Source organism: Gnatocerus cornutus, chromosome 8, assembly GCF_029298725.1.
Source record: "Gnatocerus cornutus isolate USDA-ARS CGAHR chromosome 8, icGnaCorn1.1, whole genome shotgun sequence".
Lineage (NCBI taxonomy): Eukaryota > Metazoa > Arthropoda > Insecta > Coleoptera > Tenebrionidae > Gnatocerus > Gnatocerus cornutus.
The window spans coordinates 13306010-13326596 of record NC_142240.1 but is presented as its reverse complement, the minus strand read 5'-3'; the positions used below and the strand labels follow the sequence as shown (position 1 = coordinate 13326596).

The 20587-nt window shown below is 36.8% G+C and overlaps 1 protein-coding gene across 3 annotated transcripts in view; it reads right to left on the bottom strand.

Annotated features, from left to right (window-relative positions):
• Window positions 1-20587, bottom strand: part of Ten-m (teneurin transmembrane protein Ten-m) — a 113556-nt gene that overhangs the window by 56199 nt on the left and 36770 nt on the right. For all 3 annotated transcript variants that reach the window (XM_088043982.1, XM_088043983.1, XM_088043984.1), the window contains exon 2: window positions 2892-2944. In XM_088043982.1, the coding sequence (XP_087900108.1) occupies window positions 2892-2907 (16 nt within the window). In that variant the 5' untranslated portion in view covers window positions 2908-2944. The remainder of the gene's footprint in view (window positions 1-2891; window positions 2945-20587) is intronic.

The window sequence follows — 20587 nt, the reverse complement described above, 5'->3', positions numbered from 1 at the left end:
TCCAATGGCATTCAGACTTCCACCTCAAAGCTCTGATTATTACATGTAAAAATTGCAATGAGAGTTTAAAAGAGACACTATGTGCAAATTGATTTCCACGCGACTATAAACGTCTAGTTTTTTTTTTGAGTCTTTGACAAACTGGGTTCTTTCCTTCTGTGACATTTGATATGATAAAAGCGCTCGAAAAAGCGGGATAAATGACATAAGGCTGTCTTGAAACAGTAATGCCGTAATTTACCATAAATAAATTATTCACGCCGAAATTAAACAAAAAAATCCATATTTTGATTCTCCAAAAGTTTCGGTGCTTCGCTTAATCGTCCGAATAAAACAACGATTGTCGTGTTTTCGAACTGTTTTTGTCCGGGAAATGAAGTGTTTTTATGATCAGCGCGCATTTATGGCTTGCATTTTATGACGTAAAGCCGTAAACAAATATTTCCTCCATAGATTTTAAAATCAGAGGTGTGGATTATCAATTATGAAACAAAACGAATTCCACTTTGAGGTTTGATGAAATATTGAAATTTGTCCAGAATTTCAATTAAAGCCGTTGTGTTATTACATATTTCCCGTCTGAATTCTTGCGATGCCCGAGACTGTGGGTTTTTCCATCCATCGATTCCGATTCTATAAAGAAATATAGCAAATCTTCGGATGCCTTTGTCGGTTTTATGAAATATAAAGGCAAAATGTAGCGTGTCGAGATGACAACATGTGTACGTCTGATATCCAGGCACGCAACTCTATCACACTGCGTCTTCGCCGACCGGAAATTAGGTTTTGCCCGCACCTTTAGTCCAGAAATCAATCAAATTAACCCCAATGGAGTCTCTATTAAATAACGCGCTATTGTTCTCCCACAATTATTAATAATCAACAAGAAGAAACGTTATATGTCGCCAGGTGCTTTGTCGGAGTTATTGGGCGCATCTGATGGCCCTCTGATGCACAAGTGGGGTCTTTATTTGGTTTCCACCAGCAAAAAGAGCCATTTGGCGGCGGTCTAAACGAGTAAATGATATGGAAATGCGCATTTGACTCGACATTTCCATCGAGTATATTGAACGCGCCAGATTTTATTATGGCCATTATTAACGTCGCGTTTGCATTGTTTTTATTTGCTCCAATGACATCTAGTGGCTTGCTCTGTTTTGTCGCAATTAAAGGCATGAAAAACTGGAAATATTTTATTCACCCCATGTTGAAACTTTCTAAAACACCAATTTCATTCATTATGAACAAGATGAAAACTGTAACGTTCAACGACGCTGTATATTTTAAAATAACATCATTTGAGTTTACTCGCATTACAGCTGCTGAGTTATTAGCTCTACAATAAAGCCGTCATCATACACCTGTCGTAAAACACCACGAAGCGTGCTTACGGTAAACCTACAACCAAAAACATTCAGAGAAGTTTTATAACGCATTTGCGCGATGTCATTACGATTATGTAATTCTGGTGGATGCGCCGGGCAAGTGGCACTAAACCTAATTATTACAACTTGACAAATGTGTAACAAAACGTTGTCTACTTTAGAAATCTAATCCATATTTGAATTACTAAAACCTGGAAAGCGTAGTTTTCCAGAAACAACCTTGGTACGTTTATACACACTAATGCTAGCTTTAGTTTAATTAAATTGCCAGGTGGTGGCGGTGCTACTTTTATGTATGTTCCTCTTTTATGCGTTGGCTGGCGACAGAATGGTGCACAATTGTGGGTTTTAGCCGACGATTGTTTAGTCTGTTTCATTTCAGTGTTATTGCTCCTATTATTATTCCGGAAACCTCCAAAAATAGCTTCGATAAAAAGTAATGTAATCTCCTCGGCGCTTTGTACCGTATTAATAAGTTGTCTGATAAAAGCTCGTAGAATTTTAAGTAAACATCGAGTCGCAAAGTCGATTTTTCTGTGTTTGTTAAATCCACTTAAGATTCCATTCGGCGACGAACGCAAGATGTTAAAACAACGTGCGACTCATTTATCACAGAAAATCTATTGGAGTTTCGTTGACAAGCGGTTTTCCGAAGTTTTGGTTGTACAATGGAAAATCTGGAAGCTCTTACTTAATCAGTGATGTCATGTCATCAACAATGTATAAAGAATGCGCAAAAAAGATAAGTATCTTGTAGAGAGCAAAACAAAAGCTGAGGCGCAGCAGCGTCTACCGTGCAAATGAAGAAATATGAAAGACATAAAGTTAGCGAAACGACTTCCTACATCCAGAGAAGAAAAGGACCTGAGTTATGAAGGCACGCAACGGTCTTATATAATAGAGAGTACTTCGTGCAAAATCCGGTCAGGGAACGTATTATACATTTCATAAAATGGACTTTAGTCGTAATGCACTCGCCATTAGTGAAAAGTTGTCTTCGGGGGAAATTTCAAGAATAGTAATAACTCTGTGGGCGCGCAGATAATAATAAGTTTAATCCATAGATCTGGGGCGGAACAGATTTACTGGAACGAAATCTGTTTGTTCGAGTTAAATAGGAAGGAATCTATTCTGTTGTAGGGATGAACACTGAAGCAACTTCCTAGTCTGGACGAATCCCCAAGGCGCGCCCTCACCAAGGCCTATTATCCGTAATTCCCGGACTAACTCTGATTCACAATGCCTGTTGTCTGTTGGCTCACACAGATGCAATTAAAGCCCATAATAATTTGTGTCAAAACTTTACGTCTCAAAACCATAGTTTTAGTCCCGACTTCTTGTAGGTGTAAACCGACGGATAATGCCGCCAAAGAATTATTTCTGCCAAGTTCTAGGCGGTAACCGGAATTCAATTAATGACGTGCAAGCACAATAGCACACGAGGGATGAAAGTCTGATCGATAGCGGGCGAGATGTGCATGCTGGACCTCGATAACACATACAAACCTTGCGAGTAGCTCATAGCGAAGCCTAGGCATGTGTGGGACACACACACTCACCTGCAACAAAAGACAAAATTTAGCACATCAAATAGAAACATCTCGGCGCCTCCACCATTTGTGAAACACCATTTGTGAAAATTAAACCGCGCTTCAGCAATTATGAAATCTCTATAATCGTTCTTGCTAGCTGTAAACAAGTATTGATAAAGCGAGATCTGTTTCAATGCACTAAGCAGCTGGAATCAACACAAGAAGTTTTTGCTGCTTTTGGCTTTCAATCTCCGAGAGTGGAAAAACGCGTTGGTTTCGTCGTGTAAATAGCTGACGGTGCATCACTTAGTATTATTGAAATATCATGCGAAGTCTCCAGATCCGGTAGTAAAAATCCGGAAGTGAGAGAAATTCTACCACTACAATAGAGTGTGTTGTATGTGGCGATGCAAATGCTTCGCACGTTGCTGTTGAATGGTTTGACGCGACTTGCAGAGACAATCGCTCGGGAAATCTCTACCTCCATATTGTCTGATGGCTGATTTTGCACCGTACGCGTGTTTGAGGAAAATATAGACGTTTTCATGCCACGGTTTTTGAAAATAACGCAATGAAAACTTCTCCCGGCAAAAGTCAGAGTTTGTATCGGAAATTTGAAGCCTCGTCTGTGTGTATAAATATTAAATGGTGGTTACATAAATATTCGAGTAAGAAAGTGGAAGAAATATTCCAACTAGATATACGAAACCGTTTTGAAGATACGATACGGACGTGAAATAACTCGGGTCGAATTCGGTAATACATTATTGACTCTCTATTGATTGTTTCTTTTTCAGTTTCAGTCAGACCTCTGGTCTAAGCAACGTGCTAGTTAGACACCGCAGTATGCTTCAATATGCGGGATTTACGGGCTTTATAACAGATTCCCGGTGGGTGCATTATTAATGTCCCCGTAGGATAAGTTGACGCGATTCCGTGCCAATCAATGGCAATGGTCGTGGTTCAGCCGGACTCCGGTGACCGCACGGGGCTTAACAGGGATGAATTACGACTCCCCGGGTGGAGCGGTCTCTGCCGCAACGCAACCCACATCTCACAAACTAACTAACTTCCTAATAAAAGCACGGCCGCACATCTTTCACGGACCAAGAAGCTGAATATTTAACCGATTAAGAACACGAGTGTGCAGACTTTGCCTTGTCGACTCGACGATTTCAACACACAGACCACTACAAACGGCGCTCCGGAACATTTTTTATTAGACCATCTGTTTTTGCTCCGAAAACTCTAACCCCTTTACGAGGCCGGAGTTCCAGCAGAGTTTTATGTTGGCACAGATATGGCTACCCGAATTTCCCTATGCTCGTACTATCGGAATTTAATGAATGCTTGTCAAAATGGACCGGGAGATGTTTGGACAAGCGTTTTATTGTTGTTTAAGACGCGAAAAGGGCGGAATAGGCGCTTTTATAGTGGATTTTCAAGCCTAATAAGCAATTTATTATTTTAGTAAACAAAATTTAGTGAAATTTAACAAAACACACATTTCTGAAAATCATGTAATTACATTTTAACGATTTTTTAAAATTATTCAGTCATGTTTTGTTAATATTGTATTACATACATTTTACCTCCATGAATAAAATAATTTGAAAAATAAAATAATTGAAAAATTATGTTTTATAAAAATGCCCACAATTATAATCTAAAAATAGTTCAAACTGAGAATTTGAAAAGGGAATTCTATAATTTGTTCTTTGCCGTCATATAACAATTTAAATTTCTATTTAAATGAGTTTTGTATCCAGAACGTCTTTGTACTTGTGAAATTTTCATATTTTTAGTTGTATTAGGTACACCAATAAGAATAACCGCATTTTAATTTTCTATGGAATTAAATAATTTTCTTTTTTCTTTACCCTAGTTATATAAATACAAGTTGTAATAACTTGCAATGTAATTAAATACCTGAATTTGCAGTGCTAATACCACATATAGGATGTTTGAAATATTTGTTGACAGATAGTTTCCCAGAAATAATGCAAAACAATATAGACACAGGGCTTTTTAATTAGCTTTGTTTGTCCATAGTTCAATGAAACTAACATTTTAGTTTAGCGGCTTTTTGTTTCGTTTTTCCCTATTGAATTAAAAATATTCATAATCCTTTAAAATGGCATTTGGTGTTAAAAAATCCATTGTACAAATGGTGGATGCGCCGGGAAAACACTCTTCTAATCTATTATTTGCCATAAAAATACAATGAGTGTATGGCTCTGTAAAGAAACTAATGACTTTATAATGTGTCATTACACCGGACTAATAATACATTGTTGGATATAGATTTTGTGCATTCAGTGGATAATCACATGTTCTAAAAGCAAATTGTTGTTTTGGTTATCGATGGATACTTTATTCTAGTTTTTTTGTGGAAAACCAAATCTGCATTATCCCGTGACAAATACGAACCGAGAGGATTGAAAAACGAATTCATAGGGTTTTTGGCGTGTCCCAAGTCGCGGCTTGTTTCCGATGTGCTCGTAAATTGCAATCTCTCCTGCCGCTCTGTGTAAATTAAACTCCGAATTAATGAACCTGTAACGTTTATATCACGTTGCAGTTTTCCATTCAGATTTATTCCAATACGACCCGGATTAAAAATTTTCGCGAATGAATGTGGATGTATTCATGGCGGTTTTTGTGTTACTGTCCGTACCAAAATGTTTTGGTGGAATTTATTATCCATGGGAAAAACTAATCGCATTAGAACCGATTAAAAATATATATAATTGATACAAAACCCAATAATGCGATGCAAATTGCATTTCCGTTATATTATAAAGCCTCGTTTGTAGATTTGAATAATAAATTAAAGGGTTAATTGGGGCGGCATGATACCAGCGAAACTGTATCTGGGATTAAATCACACGCGCACCGCCAATGGAATCCATCTGGTAGTTCCCGTTAATGAAGCAACTTTGCGGAAGGCGCACGCGTGCGTTTTTGAAACTTGGAAAACACGCTTTTTCTACTTCGTTATAAATTATTACGTTGGAAAAGCAGGTTAGTAGTGAAAGGCCCAGAAAGGAACAACGTTACGTAAATTTAATTACACAGGGTTTTAATACTTTTCGTTTGAACAAAAACTGATTTTGTAATTATTTTCATAAAAGAAGTGTTTCTTTAGAATATTCAATACACCCCATTGTCCCTTCATTCTTTTCCTCTTTTATAATTAACAAAATATTGACCTCAAAGTTGCTCTTTCACCACCAATTTTAGTAACAAGTTATTGATATACCGAGGCCGCAATAAACGTGATTTATTATTTAACATATTGATGTCGGTGCTTTTTGAAAATTCCGCGAAACGCGTCTTTGCAGATTAATAAATCATTCGGACGCAAACAACTGCGTTTTCATAAGGAATCTTCATTGTTAAAAAAGCTCTTTGAAGCTCTTAAGAAATTAAAAAAATTCCTCGTTCACAAAATGTCGTTCCCAACCTTTATTAAACCGGAACCTATATTTCTAAAATGTGACCCAATCTTCCTCGATAAAATTTTTCATTATTAATTAATCCGTTCAACTGTGAAATGTTAAAATTTTACACGAAACTTGTTATTCCGAATGTGTCCTCCGATATAATTAAACTCATTATTTCAGTTTGGTCGACTTTACGCACAACAAAAATCCCCCAAAATCTGACTGGCGGATGATTTCATTAAAATTGTAGCCGGACCCGCATTACCGGGTGTCCGTCCTGTCAGTATCAGAATGAATTATGCCTCAGATGTTATAATTCATTTACAAGTTAGTCCCTGTGGCGTTGGCGCCGGGAATTTATAACCTCTGCTAATGCCTTGCAACGCTACTAGCGCACGACCATAACCAGATACCGGAGTTCCTCAAGTTCGGAAAATTTCCGGGATTCACGGGGTTTTTGTTGATACTGGACTGTCACCCCTGTGCTATTTAGAGCTATAAAAAAACTCGCGTTTTTTATTAATGTGATTATATGGCGGATTTCTTCGAATTATAAAAAATTCATTCTGATCGATCGGAAATATAAAATACATTTCCGCAGCGAACGTGCACTAATCTATAAATTAACTCAAAGCAGTACTCAGTCATTTATTATTAATGACAGGGTGTTACTGAAGCTTTTTCTAAGGGGTGAAATTATTAAATCGTGACAAATGTATGCACAATGGGCACCAATTATATCACCACATTCATAGGTCCAACTGAAGTCTCACCACATTGTCACCTGCCTTGATTGCGTTTCATGTTAATATTAGATTCCTTCTTCACTGCCAGTGAACACATAAACTAGCAATGGAATAATTATGCGTTTGTATTTCGGTTGCCACCACAGGACAAGTCAATAATAATTATCTGTATCAAAGCTTTTCCTACTGAGATTCTCTACTTCTGTGGTAGTCCTAAATACATTGTTTTTAATATAATTTCAACGTAAAATTATTGAGCTTGTTAAAATTCATTTAAAAAATTCACGGCGTGTTTTTTTACAAATCGACAAAAAATACGAATATTTAACTCCAGACGAATCAATAAAATGTAAAAATTTTGCCATGAATTTCTCATGGGTTGTAAAACCGTTGCATCAAACATTTTGCAGATAAAACTAAAAATGAAACACAACATTTTTTTCTCCAAATGAACAAAACTGGAAAGCATTAAAAGCTCTGAAAAGTGTAGCTTTTCGTTGTCAACACGCTTAATTGAAGTTTTTCCAGCTTGTATTAGCTTAGTTGTTAAATCGATTTGATCCCAAGTTAAAAATACTGTCGTATTTAAAAATAAATATAAGCAAGTGTAAAAGACAATCACATCTAAAATCAATTCCATTACGTTCGTAGTCAATTTGTGTTGCTTGAAAAAACTAAAGCCACTAATGTACGATTATTTATTCATACTACATTGACAGTTTCATTGCTCTCATTTACGATTCGATTTATTCGATTGTGACACGAAATCCAGCATTTAATAAAAGTGTAGGGCCCGGGAGTGACCCGGAGTAAAAGTCTCCGGACGTTCGGAATTAATCTGAATGCGAAAGTTCCACCAGGTAGATGTAGCAACCCTCGGCTAAATTAACAATGTTGGTTTTGGATTAACTTCCTAATGGTACGTACTTATGGCGGAGTTCCGGGATATTGCAATAGTTTCCGGAGGCCGCAACTGTCCAGTTATTTACTAACAAAGTGCGCGACTCGATGTTGCGGTGACGTTCCCGTCCGCTGACCAGGCTTGGTATAATTCCAGGCAATTTGTCCTCTACCAGGACCCTGCTAATAGCGTCACAAAACTAATAACAGAACGTCCCGATCGCCCCGCTCCGCCCTTCACTAATATACATGTGTACGTTAATGAAATTCTCCGCACTTCGTAAACACAATTGTAACAGGCTGTTCTAACAGCCTGTAATATTCTGTCTAAGAACCCCCTTGCATAACTTGGAGATGTCAGAACCAATCAAGAATGGACTCTATTAATTTTGATGTGAGAAAGGACGAGGTTTTCAAGTTTCTGTCGTTTATTGATCAGGTGGGTTTCAATGCAAATGACCGAAAGGCAACTCGCCTTAGAAAATTACGTTTTGATTGATGGCCTTTCATGAATCAAAACGAAAACGAACAGTAAAAACCCGCAAATTGACGGCTTTCGTCACAAAACTGGGACAGTTTTTATTTAAAAACAATTTGATGGATTCTCTTTTGTGCGTCGAGGATCTGTTAAGGCGGTAATAAACCAGCAGGGGGCAATTGCACGAAAATAAATTAACTGTCTAAGTAATTACAGGTTCGATCGTTAACAGGCGGTACCCAGCTTGGGTTCTGATCGTAATTTATTGTATAGTTCAAAGTGATACTACCGGCACCCATAAACACGAAAATTTACTCCTCCACTGCTTAATTTAATCAGTGTCCTAGTTTTAAACGTCGATACTTCAAGTTCAAAATGCACTTAGTCCATATTTTTCAATTAACTGCGATTGAAATCTGCAGTCGATAAGAAATACCGGTGCAGGAATCAAATTACTCCATAAGCGCTGGATTAATAAAAATACGAATGTAATCCTGTTAAGATTTATGGAGCTTTTCGGAATTAAAATGTCGATATTTCTTATTACTACAAGGAAATAGCATCCAGGATTTGAGGACGAGTTTCCTGCGCGGATTCTGCAGGAAGGCAATGCGGCAAGGTGTTAAGTAACTCGGTTAGAAAAAGGGATGCAATAAACTAAATTTGAACTTTGAGATGAATGATGAATCTCTGTACCCGGCCATAGATCATCTCTGAAGTCTTATTGTATAATAAACAGGATTTCTCCAAGCTATTGCATCTGGTCTCCCAGGGGTCATAATTTATCTAATGGGACCAATCAATATGCTCTCTCGATTAGTGATTTATTACCCCCCAGTTGCGTAGTCTTAAGCCTGCCCTGGCGGCGAATAAAAACTAGAAATATTCTCGTTTTGCTGGAACAATAAGTGTGTCAAAAGAAAATAAGCAATAAAACCGGCAACTGCTCGTCAATATTGCATGCAGAAATGTGTATGTTCCACGTTTCCTCTTTTAAAGCTTCGATATATTCTTGACTAACGGCGCGGTGCACTGCTTGAGCCCACGTATTAGATAGAAGCAATAAACATAAGTAATGGTTATACAGCGGAAGTACAAAAAAACCTGCCAGGATGCAAGAATATAAAGTCGAATATTCACGTCGCGACGCTTTAGGAAGCCAAAATCGATGTTGGTACTAAAGACAAAGCTCGGCGTAGAAAGGTTGCCGCTGGTCTTATTCAAAAATATGCAGTAAAATGAGAATGGCAAAAAAGCGTGATATTTATGCAGATGACGGTGTGGTGGGAATCGCGGCGCACATGTGCACGTCCTGCATCCATCTATCATCACTATCTTCTTCGTGTTCTCCTTGTTGCTCACGGTTCTTACACTTTTCCTTTTAATTTTTTCTCTTGAATCTCCTGACGCGGTCGACCTTTTTGTACGTGTTCTCTGAAGACGTAACAACCGTCAGAGGCAGATAATTCTTCCGGAAAAAAACACGCACAATCCATCAAACAATTTATTTTGTTGTTTTTCCGATAGGAGAGTTAGTCGGACTGAAGAGGTGCTCCACTTCTTTCGTGTCCACTTTTGAACGACACGAAGAAAAAATCTGCCGAAAACTGATTACTAAAATTCGCTCTTCAGCAAACGTACTGCTTCATAAAACCCTTGCACTTTTAAATGAAATAATTTGACTCAAATCCCGTGTGCTCGAGCGTTTCATAACCATGACACATGTGCCAGTTCGGTAAAATTTGCATTTCAATGGCGACAGTTCAACTTTGTTTACATCGCCACCAACACGTCGCGTTTTTTTCTCTTTGTTTTTATCTCGGGACTAGTAATTTCGAAATTGCACAGCCCACTCTCTTGACCGCACTTCTTCGAATGTCGCAACCTCAACCCACGGCCCTTCATTTCCAATATACTTTCAAATTGGATGCTTGGACGCAGTGTGGAACATACGTGTTCTCATAAAGCGTGATGAATGCATCTATTACGGAAACTGTTAGATCTTGGGACGCCCACGACGTACAAAATACCTTTCACCAGGGATATCAATCAAGCCGGTTTTATTGTGGAGATGTTTACGAAAAGGTTTAAGAACAAGATGAATTCGCCGTCGGGACGCGTCCCCGACGGCCACTGCGAGTCCCGCTGAGATGCTCGTGTATTGCCGTCAAATGCAGGAACAAGCTTGTTGCCAACTTTGAAAATATACAAATCTTCTTTCCTTTGATTGGAATCGGCAAAAGCCGCACATATTTTCCTGGAAATCCCGGAAATCCAGCCATTGTGGATGCTTTCTGTCTTTACAATCAGATCACATTTTTCTTTTCCCATACGCTTGAATAATTAATTGCGTCCCTATAAAATGAAGTCGTAAATTTGATAGTGTCAATATCAGAGCTCTTCACACCTGAAAAGAGATTTGAAGCACCTGAACACGTTCGCTTCGTCACGATGCGTTTATGCTTTTCATTTGTCCAATCGATATGAAAATGAGCCTGATTTATGCTAGTCCCATGTGACAAGCAACATGCACGTTTGTTTATGAACTGCTGTTATCAATCTTCATTGTGCACTTCATATCATCACGGGACATTTTCGGTAATCTCGATATTGAATAGTTGTCGTTACATAATTACTTATGGTAATCTTCATATTGGTTATCGATTTCTAATTTACGATTTCAACGACCATGTTCATTCCGAAAGTAACATTCCATTTCCATAATGTAATATTAGATCTCACCGCTTTTAAAAATTTGTTACGCCTTTGTCTAATTTCCATAACTTAGCCCGCTCTAAACAAAAAAATTCCGCCTTCAATGAATATTTTATAACTTCTAATTGGACGCCAAATTCTTCGATAGTGGCAAATCACCAACCCGGAAATGATTATCGGAAGTGCAACTGTGACTGATCGGATAATTGCGTTAATTGCATCCGCCGCGATTAGAATAATACGAGAAGAATCGGTCTTAAAACCAAACTCTCGTAGTCTGTCAGTTTTTATGGAGCAAATCTCTCTTGAGCGTTGCGGATTATTCTCAAAGTAGAATCTCTGGGAAATTAATTTAATAATGCCCCAGCGGTTGCAAGCTTTTAGTTGTCTGTTCATCAGATGCCCTCATTATCGGTAAACTGACGTTAGTTTATCGTTGAATGCGGTGATCCATCTTTTATGTGTCAAATCCACGTTCCACTCGACATGAAATCACACTTGCCGAGAAATAATCAAAAGGGAATAAAAGAGGAGAACGTGACTCACGTGCGGAGAAGAAAGAGACGAACTCCACGGGAATATTATAATTATTTCAGTGATTTTACTGTATTTGCTGGTTCTTGGAAAATTTTAATATTTCAGAGACGGTCTTTCTTTCAATTAAAGCGAAACAAGAAATAGGAAAGTAATTGTAAGTAAAGAGCATCTCATTATTCACAATGCAGGGAATTTAATAATAATAAGTAGGTACTTACTGTGTCTATTGTGTTTGCTGTAATGCCGGAACTATTACAGAATTCCCGGAATGTGTAAATTGTCTTAGTTTTTATGTGCAGCGCAGAATATCCTCGAGATGGATTTTGATAAAACTTTCAGAAAGAATTTTTAAAAACTGTGATTTATTATGCTTCTGAAAGCTTAGCAATAAACGTCATGGTAGTAAAAAGACATTGAAAAGAAGAAAAACGGAGCAGATGCAACAACTTGGTGCTGCTTAGACAGAGCAAAAGAGGGTAATTCTGGGAAGCAAAACATCTTCAAAAACTCGCTCGTTTCATCTCCCCTCTGCCCCGCCCCCTTTGCGGTTCGGAAGAAGGAACCATCGTAATAATTAATGTTAAAGTTGGTAACAAGAATGTGTAGGAAGTAACACGAGCCCGCTGGAAATGAAATGTTATAAGTGGAATTCTAACGTAGGAATTACCCTTGATGTGAGTTGCCCAAGTTTTCCGTGTTGATTAGAAGGCAAAACTGTTTAAAATGAAGACAAACGAGTTGGTTTTTGCAAAAGTTTGAACGTGGTTTTTATTTTCTAATCCCCGCGTATAGATCAGTGGCAACCCCCATGATAATGTGATACTCTTCAAAGGAATTTCAACGGTTCGCTTCCACGATATTAGTTACCGACCCATAAGTTCATTGTTAACATATGGTTTCTACCTGGTAGACCTTTGATGGTTTTTTGCTCCGGATTCAAGGACCGTGATTGAATATCATTAGTCCCACGACATGTGTTATCCGCAAGAACGGAGATCACGATCTTTCAGATTAATAATTACGAGCACATGTGCTTCAAATTGTTAACATGTTGCAGATGGAAAACTCTGCTAATTGGCAGTTTCGTTTCCTCACTCCCTCAAACTTTTCCCGATGTAAGTAATACGATTTAAACTTACAAGTCACATCCAAGCATTTTAATGATACAAAAATCCAACTTGTGGTAAGTCTTTCGTTTTTTTGTTGAGACTTCATTTCGACTGCAGCTCGTTATGACGGCTGTACCGACGAAGTTAGGCAAAAGTTTTCTATCACCTTTGCTTTGATTAAAGTCGGGAAGTTTCCAAGTTTATTAATACACTTTATTTACTGCCCTAATTATTTACAAGAAGTTGAACAACATTAAAGCTCGGAATTATCGGAATATATTGTTATTATACTAATACTCTGTTAATGAACGGTTTCATTTTACAGCCTGTAAATTCGCCGATGAGCCCACTTGACGGTCGTGCTTAAACACTGAATTGGTGATAAAATTGGTGCTTTTAGAGGTGTTTTAACGGACGTGCAAAAGGAGCGGGCTCTTTAAACTTGACGCCCAAAAAAAAAAAGTCGCAGGGACATAAGTGGGAATCTAGCGTGAAAATAACCAAAATCCTCAATTGCGGTTTCGAAGCTCTTCACACTAATAACAACAATTTGAAAGCAAAAGAACGGAACCTTGGGTAGTTTCACAAAGCTCCTTTGTTGTGGATCTCTGCAATATACGTGTGACGTGAATTCTTCACACCTCTAAAAGCACCAGCAATCTAGAACACGTCGGCGTCTATAAAAAATTCGGAACGGTCAACTGCAAACACTATAATTCTGTCGCCCTTTCGTACTTTCTAAAACCAGAGGCGCCATCCATCTTATGCAATTTCAGGTTGGAGTGGGTGGAAAGGCGCCTTTACATACGCAATATAAAACATTTAGTCACATCATTAGAGCAGTTGCGAGAGCGTGAATAATGTTGTTTAATATACAGGGTGTTTAAACTTGTAAAGCAAACGACACAAATTTTAGAAACAAAAATGCTACAGTACAGAAATTTATGGAAGTATTTGTGAGTCCTGCATTTATTTTCGCGAATTGAAAAATTGAGGAGCCAACGAGACAAATTTTCTAAATTTTTATTTCGGAGCCAAGCAAAAACTTTCGACATCCTTCTTTAAAATTCGTATTTTCTGTAATTTTGGTGCTACAGCAATGAAGTTTGGAGAAGTTACTGCTTTTGAGTTGTGTATTTTACTCTACCAAATAGCAAAATTGTGAAGCAAAAAACACAAATTTTATAAAGTTTTATTTTTAGAACCAAGCAAAACTTTGCGACATTCTTCACTTAAATTCGTAATTTTGGTAACTTTAGTGCTACAGCTATGAAATTTTGGAAAATTACTACTTTTGAGTCGTGGATTTACTCTACCAAATTGCGAAATTGTAGAGTATAAGACCAAGCAAAAATTTCCGTCATCCTTGACCAAAATTCGTAATTTTGGTAATTTTAGTGCTCCAGCAATAGATTGTTTAACGTAATCGTTCATAAATTAGTAGTGATAAGAAAATGCGTACCATATAATAGCTTCGCAAAAAAAGTCTTCTTTGTTTACGCTTGGATAAGTTTTTTGTGCTTTCTTTTGAGAATTTGCATAACTTCCGAAAATTCTTTAGTTATTGTCGACTTTCGTCGAATGTGGTTGTCTAATATTCGTAAAGGATTATCGCGGTTTTCCTGTGGCCAAAATGGCACATAGTGTGGCTGTTATTTTTGGTGAAGGAGTGCGTGAGCCGACTTGGCGTTTACCGCCAACGTTTCCTTAAAATTACCACAACGGAACGACATTTCTGTAAGGTCAGTGGCTCTTAATAAGAAGTTGCATGTCCTTTTAGTGTAAAGATTTTAAATTTAAAGTTTGGCAGCCAAAACCCCAAACACCCTGTATAACATTTACTCACATCATTAGCGCAATTGCAAGACTGTGAATAATGCAGTTTAAATATAGGTCAGTTGAGTCAATCGTAAATAAGGCCAAATTATTTTAGTAATAATGTATGCAACAGTTGTAACTAGAGCACGCATTTTCAGTGCGTGGGTGTTTTTTTTTTATCCCGTTTTTAAATAAATGGATTTTATCCAATTCCGCTTCCTTCTAAAATAACAGAATAAACATGATAAGAAAATTAGTAATTTTCCTGACGTACTTAACAAGATTTCTTAGGTTTCATCGTAAATAACAAAGTCGGATCAAAAGTTGAAAAGTGCTTCCGGGCTGTTTTTTAAATAGAACAGTGCTCGGTCATAAACTTGTGTTTGCTCAAAATACAGAATTATGGAGTTGCCGCTTGTGTTAACTATTGCAGCAAATGCAAATTTAAATCCTTTTAAGCTATAATAAAATTGTCTAGTTTAAATTCGCATGATTTTTCGTCTGTATAATTCGATAAATCAAATTTAATGATATAAAATGAGTTTTTCAACCTGTCCATTAAACGATATTGATTTGATGCGTCCAACAAATATGGTGGCAGTGATTAAACCTCGAATACACAATCAGTGTGCACCTTAAAACGCCTGACACGCATTCTTTCTCTATTACATTTATGCGAAGCACGAATGTGGCTCCATAAAATACCACATTTATCTGCTTCTATTAAGACTAATTCCTTATAAGTAAGATGAGTCCAGACAACCTTTTTATAGCCATTCTTTAATAGTATGGGTTCCACGGAGACCACATTAAAAAACTAGGCATTAGTGGCTGAATGCGTGTAGGCGTGGAACTTATTACGATGGGAACGAATGCTTTGCTTCTGACAGATTTGTTTATCAGTTTTCGTCTTTTATCATAGTTTGATTAATCGGATATCTTTTGTTGCTTTATACCAACCGATCGATGTTTGTTAATTAATCAAACAGACCGTGACGCTGGCCACATTTACCTATGAAATAACATGAAAGAACCGCCACATTTCTGTCATTTTTGTGCAAATGCGAACGATTTCGGAGATCTTTCAGACGTTTGTTTTCCCAACAAATTCCTTTTTTTACGATCTCAAAACGAGCAATAGCAGGCATGACCTGATTATAAATTGATTATAAGGTATGTGACGGAGAGCTATTATGTCGTTCGCTTTATTCTTATTCTGGTAGTTTTCATTTGCATTTTACACGGATCCGCTGATTGAAAAAACGTTCTATTGTTCTTTTTTTCACCAAAAAATTCGTCGTTCCTCTGAAAACTTAAATTGTGACCTTTCTTTAACAGATTGTTTACTAAAGTGCGGCGTCGTCTTTACGTTAATTACAATTTTATGGAAATTGTACCAATAAAAGCTTCTCCATGCTGTGATTAACATACTTGTTCCGCATTACAACTAAAAGACTTACTGGAAACGCTATCTGAAGTAAAATCCAGTGAAATATCTCGCATTCCTACGTCTAGTTACTAGTTTTGTAATTAATAAACACAAAAATAAATTTCAATGTTGATTTCTTGATAAAAAATTCGTTCAGTTAATTACTGGCGTTTGTCAATTACTTTATCAAAATGTTGATTTTGAAAAAAATTGCAACGGCCAATTGTAAAATGTAAAATAATTTTTGAATTGCATCAGCAGTATCTTCGTCACATTTCCGATATTTTTGCTCTCAGTACTTTCATTTTGTGTTAAAAACGTGGGCTTAATTTCAATACTAGAAAACCGGGCCAAGTTTCTGACATTTCGCTATGATTTCCATATCGAGCGAGTGTGAATTTGTGAAAAAGACAACATGTGTTCAAACTGATCCGCTTTATGTTCATGTCGCCTTCAATCAAACGTAGGATCGTGGGCTTATTAATATGATTATGTATCTAAGCCCTAGTGGGAGTATTTACTTTCAGGCAACCTTCGATAGCATTCTCAGACTACAAGCCACAAGGAAGGTAGTTAATGTGCGGTGTTGTATAAAAGATAAGGTGATCGGATCGCGTGGGGGTCTAACTAGAGCGCATTTTTCCATAATCGATTTTCTTCGGTCACATGTGTTACTATTTTACTCAGTGCAACCTTAATTTGCATAGTGAAAAGGTAAAATGTCTATAATCCTTCACTAAAATTCGTAATTTTGGTAATTTTGGTGCTACAGTTATGAAATTTAAGGAAGTTACTAATTTTAAATCATTTATTTATTCCACCAAATTCTAATGTTCTAGAGCAAAAGTCACAAATTTTAGAAATTTTTATTTCCAACAACTAAGAAAATAATTCCGACATCCTCTACAGAATTTCGTAATTTTAATAATTTTGGTAGTTCAGCTATGTTTGGGGAAGTTACTACTTTTACTTGTATTTACTCCATAAAATCTTCTAGAATAAGTCACAAATTTTAGAAATTTTAAATTCGAAAATCAAGAAAAAATTTCGGACATCCTCCACTAAATTTCGTAATTTTGGTAATTTTACTGCTACAGATATGGAATTTGGGGAAATCACTACTTTTGAGTCGTGTATTTCCTCCACCAAATTGCAATCTTGTAGAGCAAAAGACACAAATTTTAGAAATTTTTATTTCGAAAATGAAGAAAACATTTCCGACATCCTCTACAAATTTTCGTAATTTTGGTGCTACAGCTATAAAATTTGGGGAAGTTACTACTTTTACATGTATTTACTCCACCCAAATCTTTTAGAATAAGTCATAAATTTTAGAAATTTTAAATTCGAAAATCAAGAAAAAATTTCGGACATCCTCCACTAAATTTCGTAATTTTGGTAATTTTAGTGGTACAGCTATAAAATTTGAGAAAGTTACTACTTTTGAGTCGTGTATTTACTCCACCCAATTGCAATCTTGAAGAGCAAAAAATACAAATTTTAGAGATTTTTATTTTGAAAACCAAGAAAAAATTTCCGTCATCCTCCACTAAAATTCGTAATTTTAGTAATTTTGGTGGTACAGCTATGAAATTTGGGGAAGTTACTACTTTTGAGTAGTGTATTTCGCCATACAAACTTGTAGAACAAAAGACAGAAATTTAAAAAAAATATATTTTGACGACAAAGCAAAAATGTTTGATATCCTTCACTGAAATTCGTAGTTTTGGTAATTTTAGAATTATCGCAATAAAATTTGGGGAAGTTACTGTCTCCGAGTCGTGAATTAGTTCTAACAAATTACAAAATTTTAGAGCAAAAAACACAGGTTATAAAAATGTTTATTTAAAACACTCACTAAAAATACATTTCCGACATTTTTTCGTTACTAATATTCGTAATTTTGGTAACTTTAGAGCTACAGTAATAAAAATTAGGGAATTTACTATTACTATTTTAAGTCGTGCATTTACTATACCAAATTGCAAGATTGTAAAGCAAAAACACGAATTTTAGAACTTTTTATTTCAAAGACTAAGCAAAAGATGATCGGATCGCGTGGTGGCCTAACTAGAGCGCAGTTTTCCATAATCGATTTTCTTCGTTCACATGTGTGACTATTTTATCCAGTGCACCCCTAATTTGCATAGTGTAAAGGTAAAACGTCGACATTTTCCGGAATAAATGTTCGCACTTAACCCTCGTACAAAAAAATTCGCCCATTACTCAAAAAAAGCTTCACAGGTGTTCTCGAAGCATGAAGTCAATTATTTTACCCTTTTAACAGCTGCGTAGCGGCTCCAGGGCGTCCCCGAAGCCCACCTCTTTTTTTGTTGTTGCTGTAATTTCCATCATTATCGTGTTTATGGAGGTGAGCTTAACCGTTTTTTTCGTGAGGATTATAGATGGAAGGGTTCATTAAGGCGTCGTGACGCTTTATTAAACTCCTCCCCAATTAAGAATAGCAATATGTGACGTCATTAGGGCGCCATTAATACAGCGAAGAAGGAATGATAACTGCAAACGGAACGCTAATGTGTTCCAGGTTAATTGTTGCCGTCACTTTACGTCTGCTTTATGGGGTTGCGCACTCGGGGGTTGAAACGGCCTCTAACACGTCTCCAAGAAAATTAAAAGTAACGCCGCTCGACGGACTATCTGTAAGTTTTGCCATTCATAACGTATGATTAATGATAATTGCCGAGCGCTCTGGTATGAAGTTATAAATTACGCGAAAGGGGAGACTGGGAATCTATAGATTTATAAGAGGGCTGTTTTTGTTTACAACGGGGTGCGATTTCGGCAAGTCAGCCGAGTTTATGTAACCCAGCAATAAAACCCGGGGAGGAAATTCGCTTTAAATGACGAGGAAAACGTTGTTAGTGGGAGATGGGGTTCGTATAGATCATCTGGCACGATGTGTGTGGCTTCGGATTCCTTCTGACGTCTGGATGTCGCACTAATTGCGAACGTTCCCTCGACACCATGACTTATAACCGCCAGGATTCCACACAAAGGACCCCGTTATACTACGCGGCCATCGTAATCATTTTCCCTCTTTAAAACCAAGCGATAAAACGTGTAAACTTAACTTTAATGAAATTTGCAAGTTATTGAAGGGGTTTAGTGATTTTAGCCCTAAACAAACACAAACTGAACAAACTGTCCCTGACTAGTCGGCTCTAAAATAGTTGCAAAAACATCCTAACAAAACCCACTTTCCCATTAAGTGGATCCTTAGATCTGCATTTGTTAAGTCAATAATTATTACGCAGAATCAGCAAGTTTTAGCCGCAAGGGAAGCAGAATTACAACGTCTTTACGATGCGTTGGATTTCCAACAACTTGCAAACTCCTATTTTATTTCATTTCAACTTCGCACAACTAAATATTTTACCGCACCGCCATTTTAATTAAACATTAATATTAGTAATAAAATGAATAAATAAAACTTTCTATCAACAGATTGATAAAGGCGATAGAATGTGGTAGGAGATAAAAGCCAGTTCGTTAGTGAAGCACGAAAGTGTCGGTGAAAATGAGGTGTCTAATTGAATTTTATATCTGAGGGGGAGAACTAGTTCCCCCACATGTGGTCAATTAACCCATTCTGTGTCACCTAAAACCGATACAATATAACCGTTAAACATCAAGGAAACGCACAAATAACACATTTATTAGAATTCCTCGAAACCTTACGGCTTCATGCTTCATATAGAGCCAGTTACATTAAAATGTTATAAATGTTTATTATTAGAAAATTGAGCAACTAAGTGCAGTTCGGATAACATAAATTGTTGAGCAAAAACATTTCTACTATCACTTAATCAACGTTTCCTAAGAAGTTGCAAGTTTATTTAGTCAGATTCAAATATTTTTAGAGTGTTTCCAAGTAAAAACAAACAACTCTATTCCCTCAATTATAAATTTTAAACGTAGACAAACCAAAACAGGCAACTTTGTTATTAAAAGAAGCATTTTCTGGGATGATTAAGAAAGAGATCTAGCCTTCAGCTACCAGGAGCTGGATTATTTTTGTTTAGATTAAATTCTTGCATCTAAAATCTTTGCATCTACTTTTACATTATCATAAAGAAACTTGCAAAATAAATATTGTCGCGGGTGTTGCGTGCGTATCTCAAAGGTAAATCTTCTTCGTTAAGATTATAATAAAAGTCAATATAAAAGGACTTAATTACAAAATTACGTAAATGTATTTATTTTTGTGTCGCTGGTGTTTATTTTTGTGCGAAGTCTTTGGTGATCGCTAAAATTATTTGCACGGGCGTTGAACGTTGACAAAACAAGGTAAATAATTTTTAGATGAGATGAATGGATCTTGGATCGGTAAAATAAATTAAGTTCCGGTCAAATGGAGCAGCAGGAAATGGTATGCGTTTAATATTAGATTTTGTCTGCACAAAGCTATTTTAGACGACCATGAACAATGACTTTCGGCTGAACAAACATTGGAGGAATAATTCCGTGACAG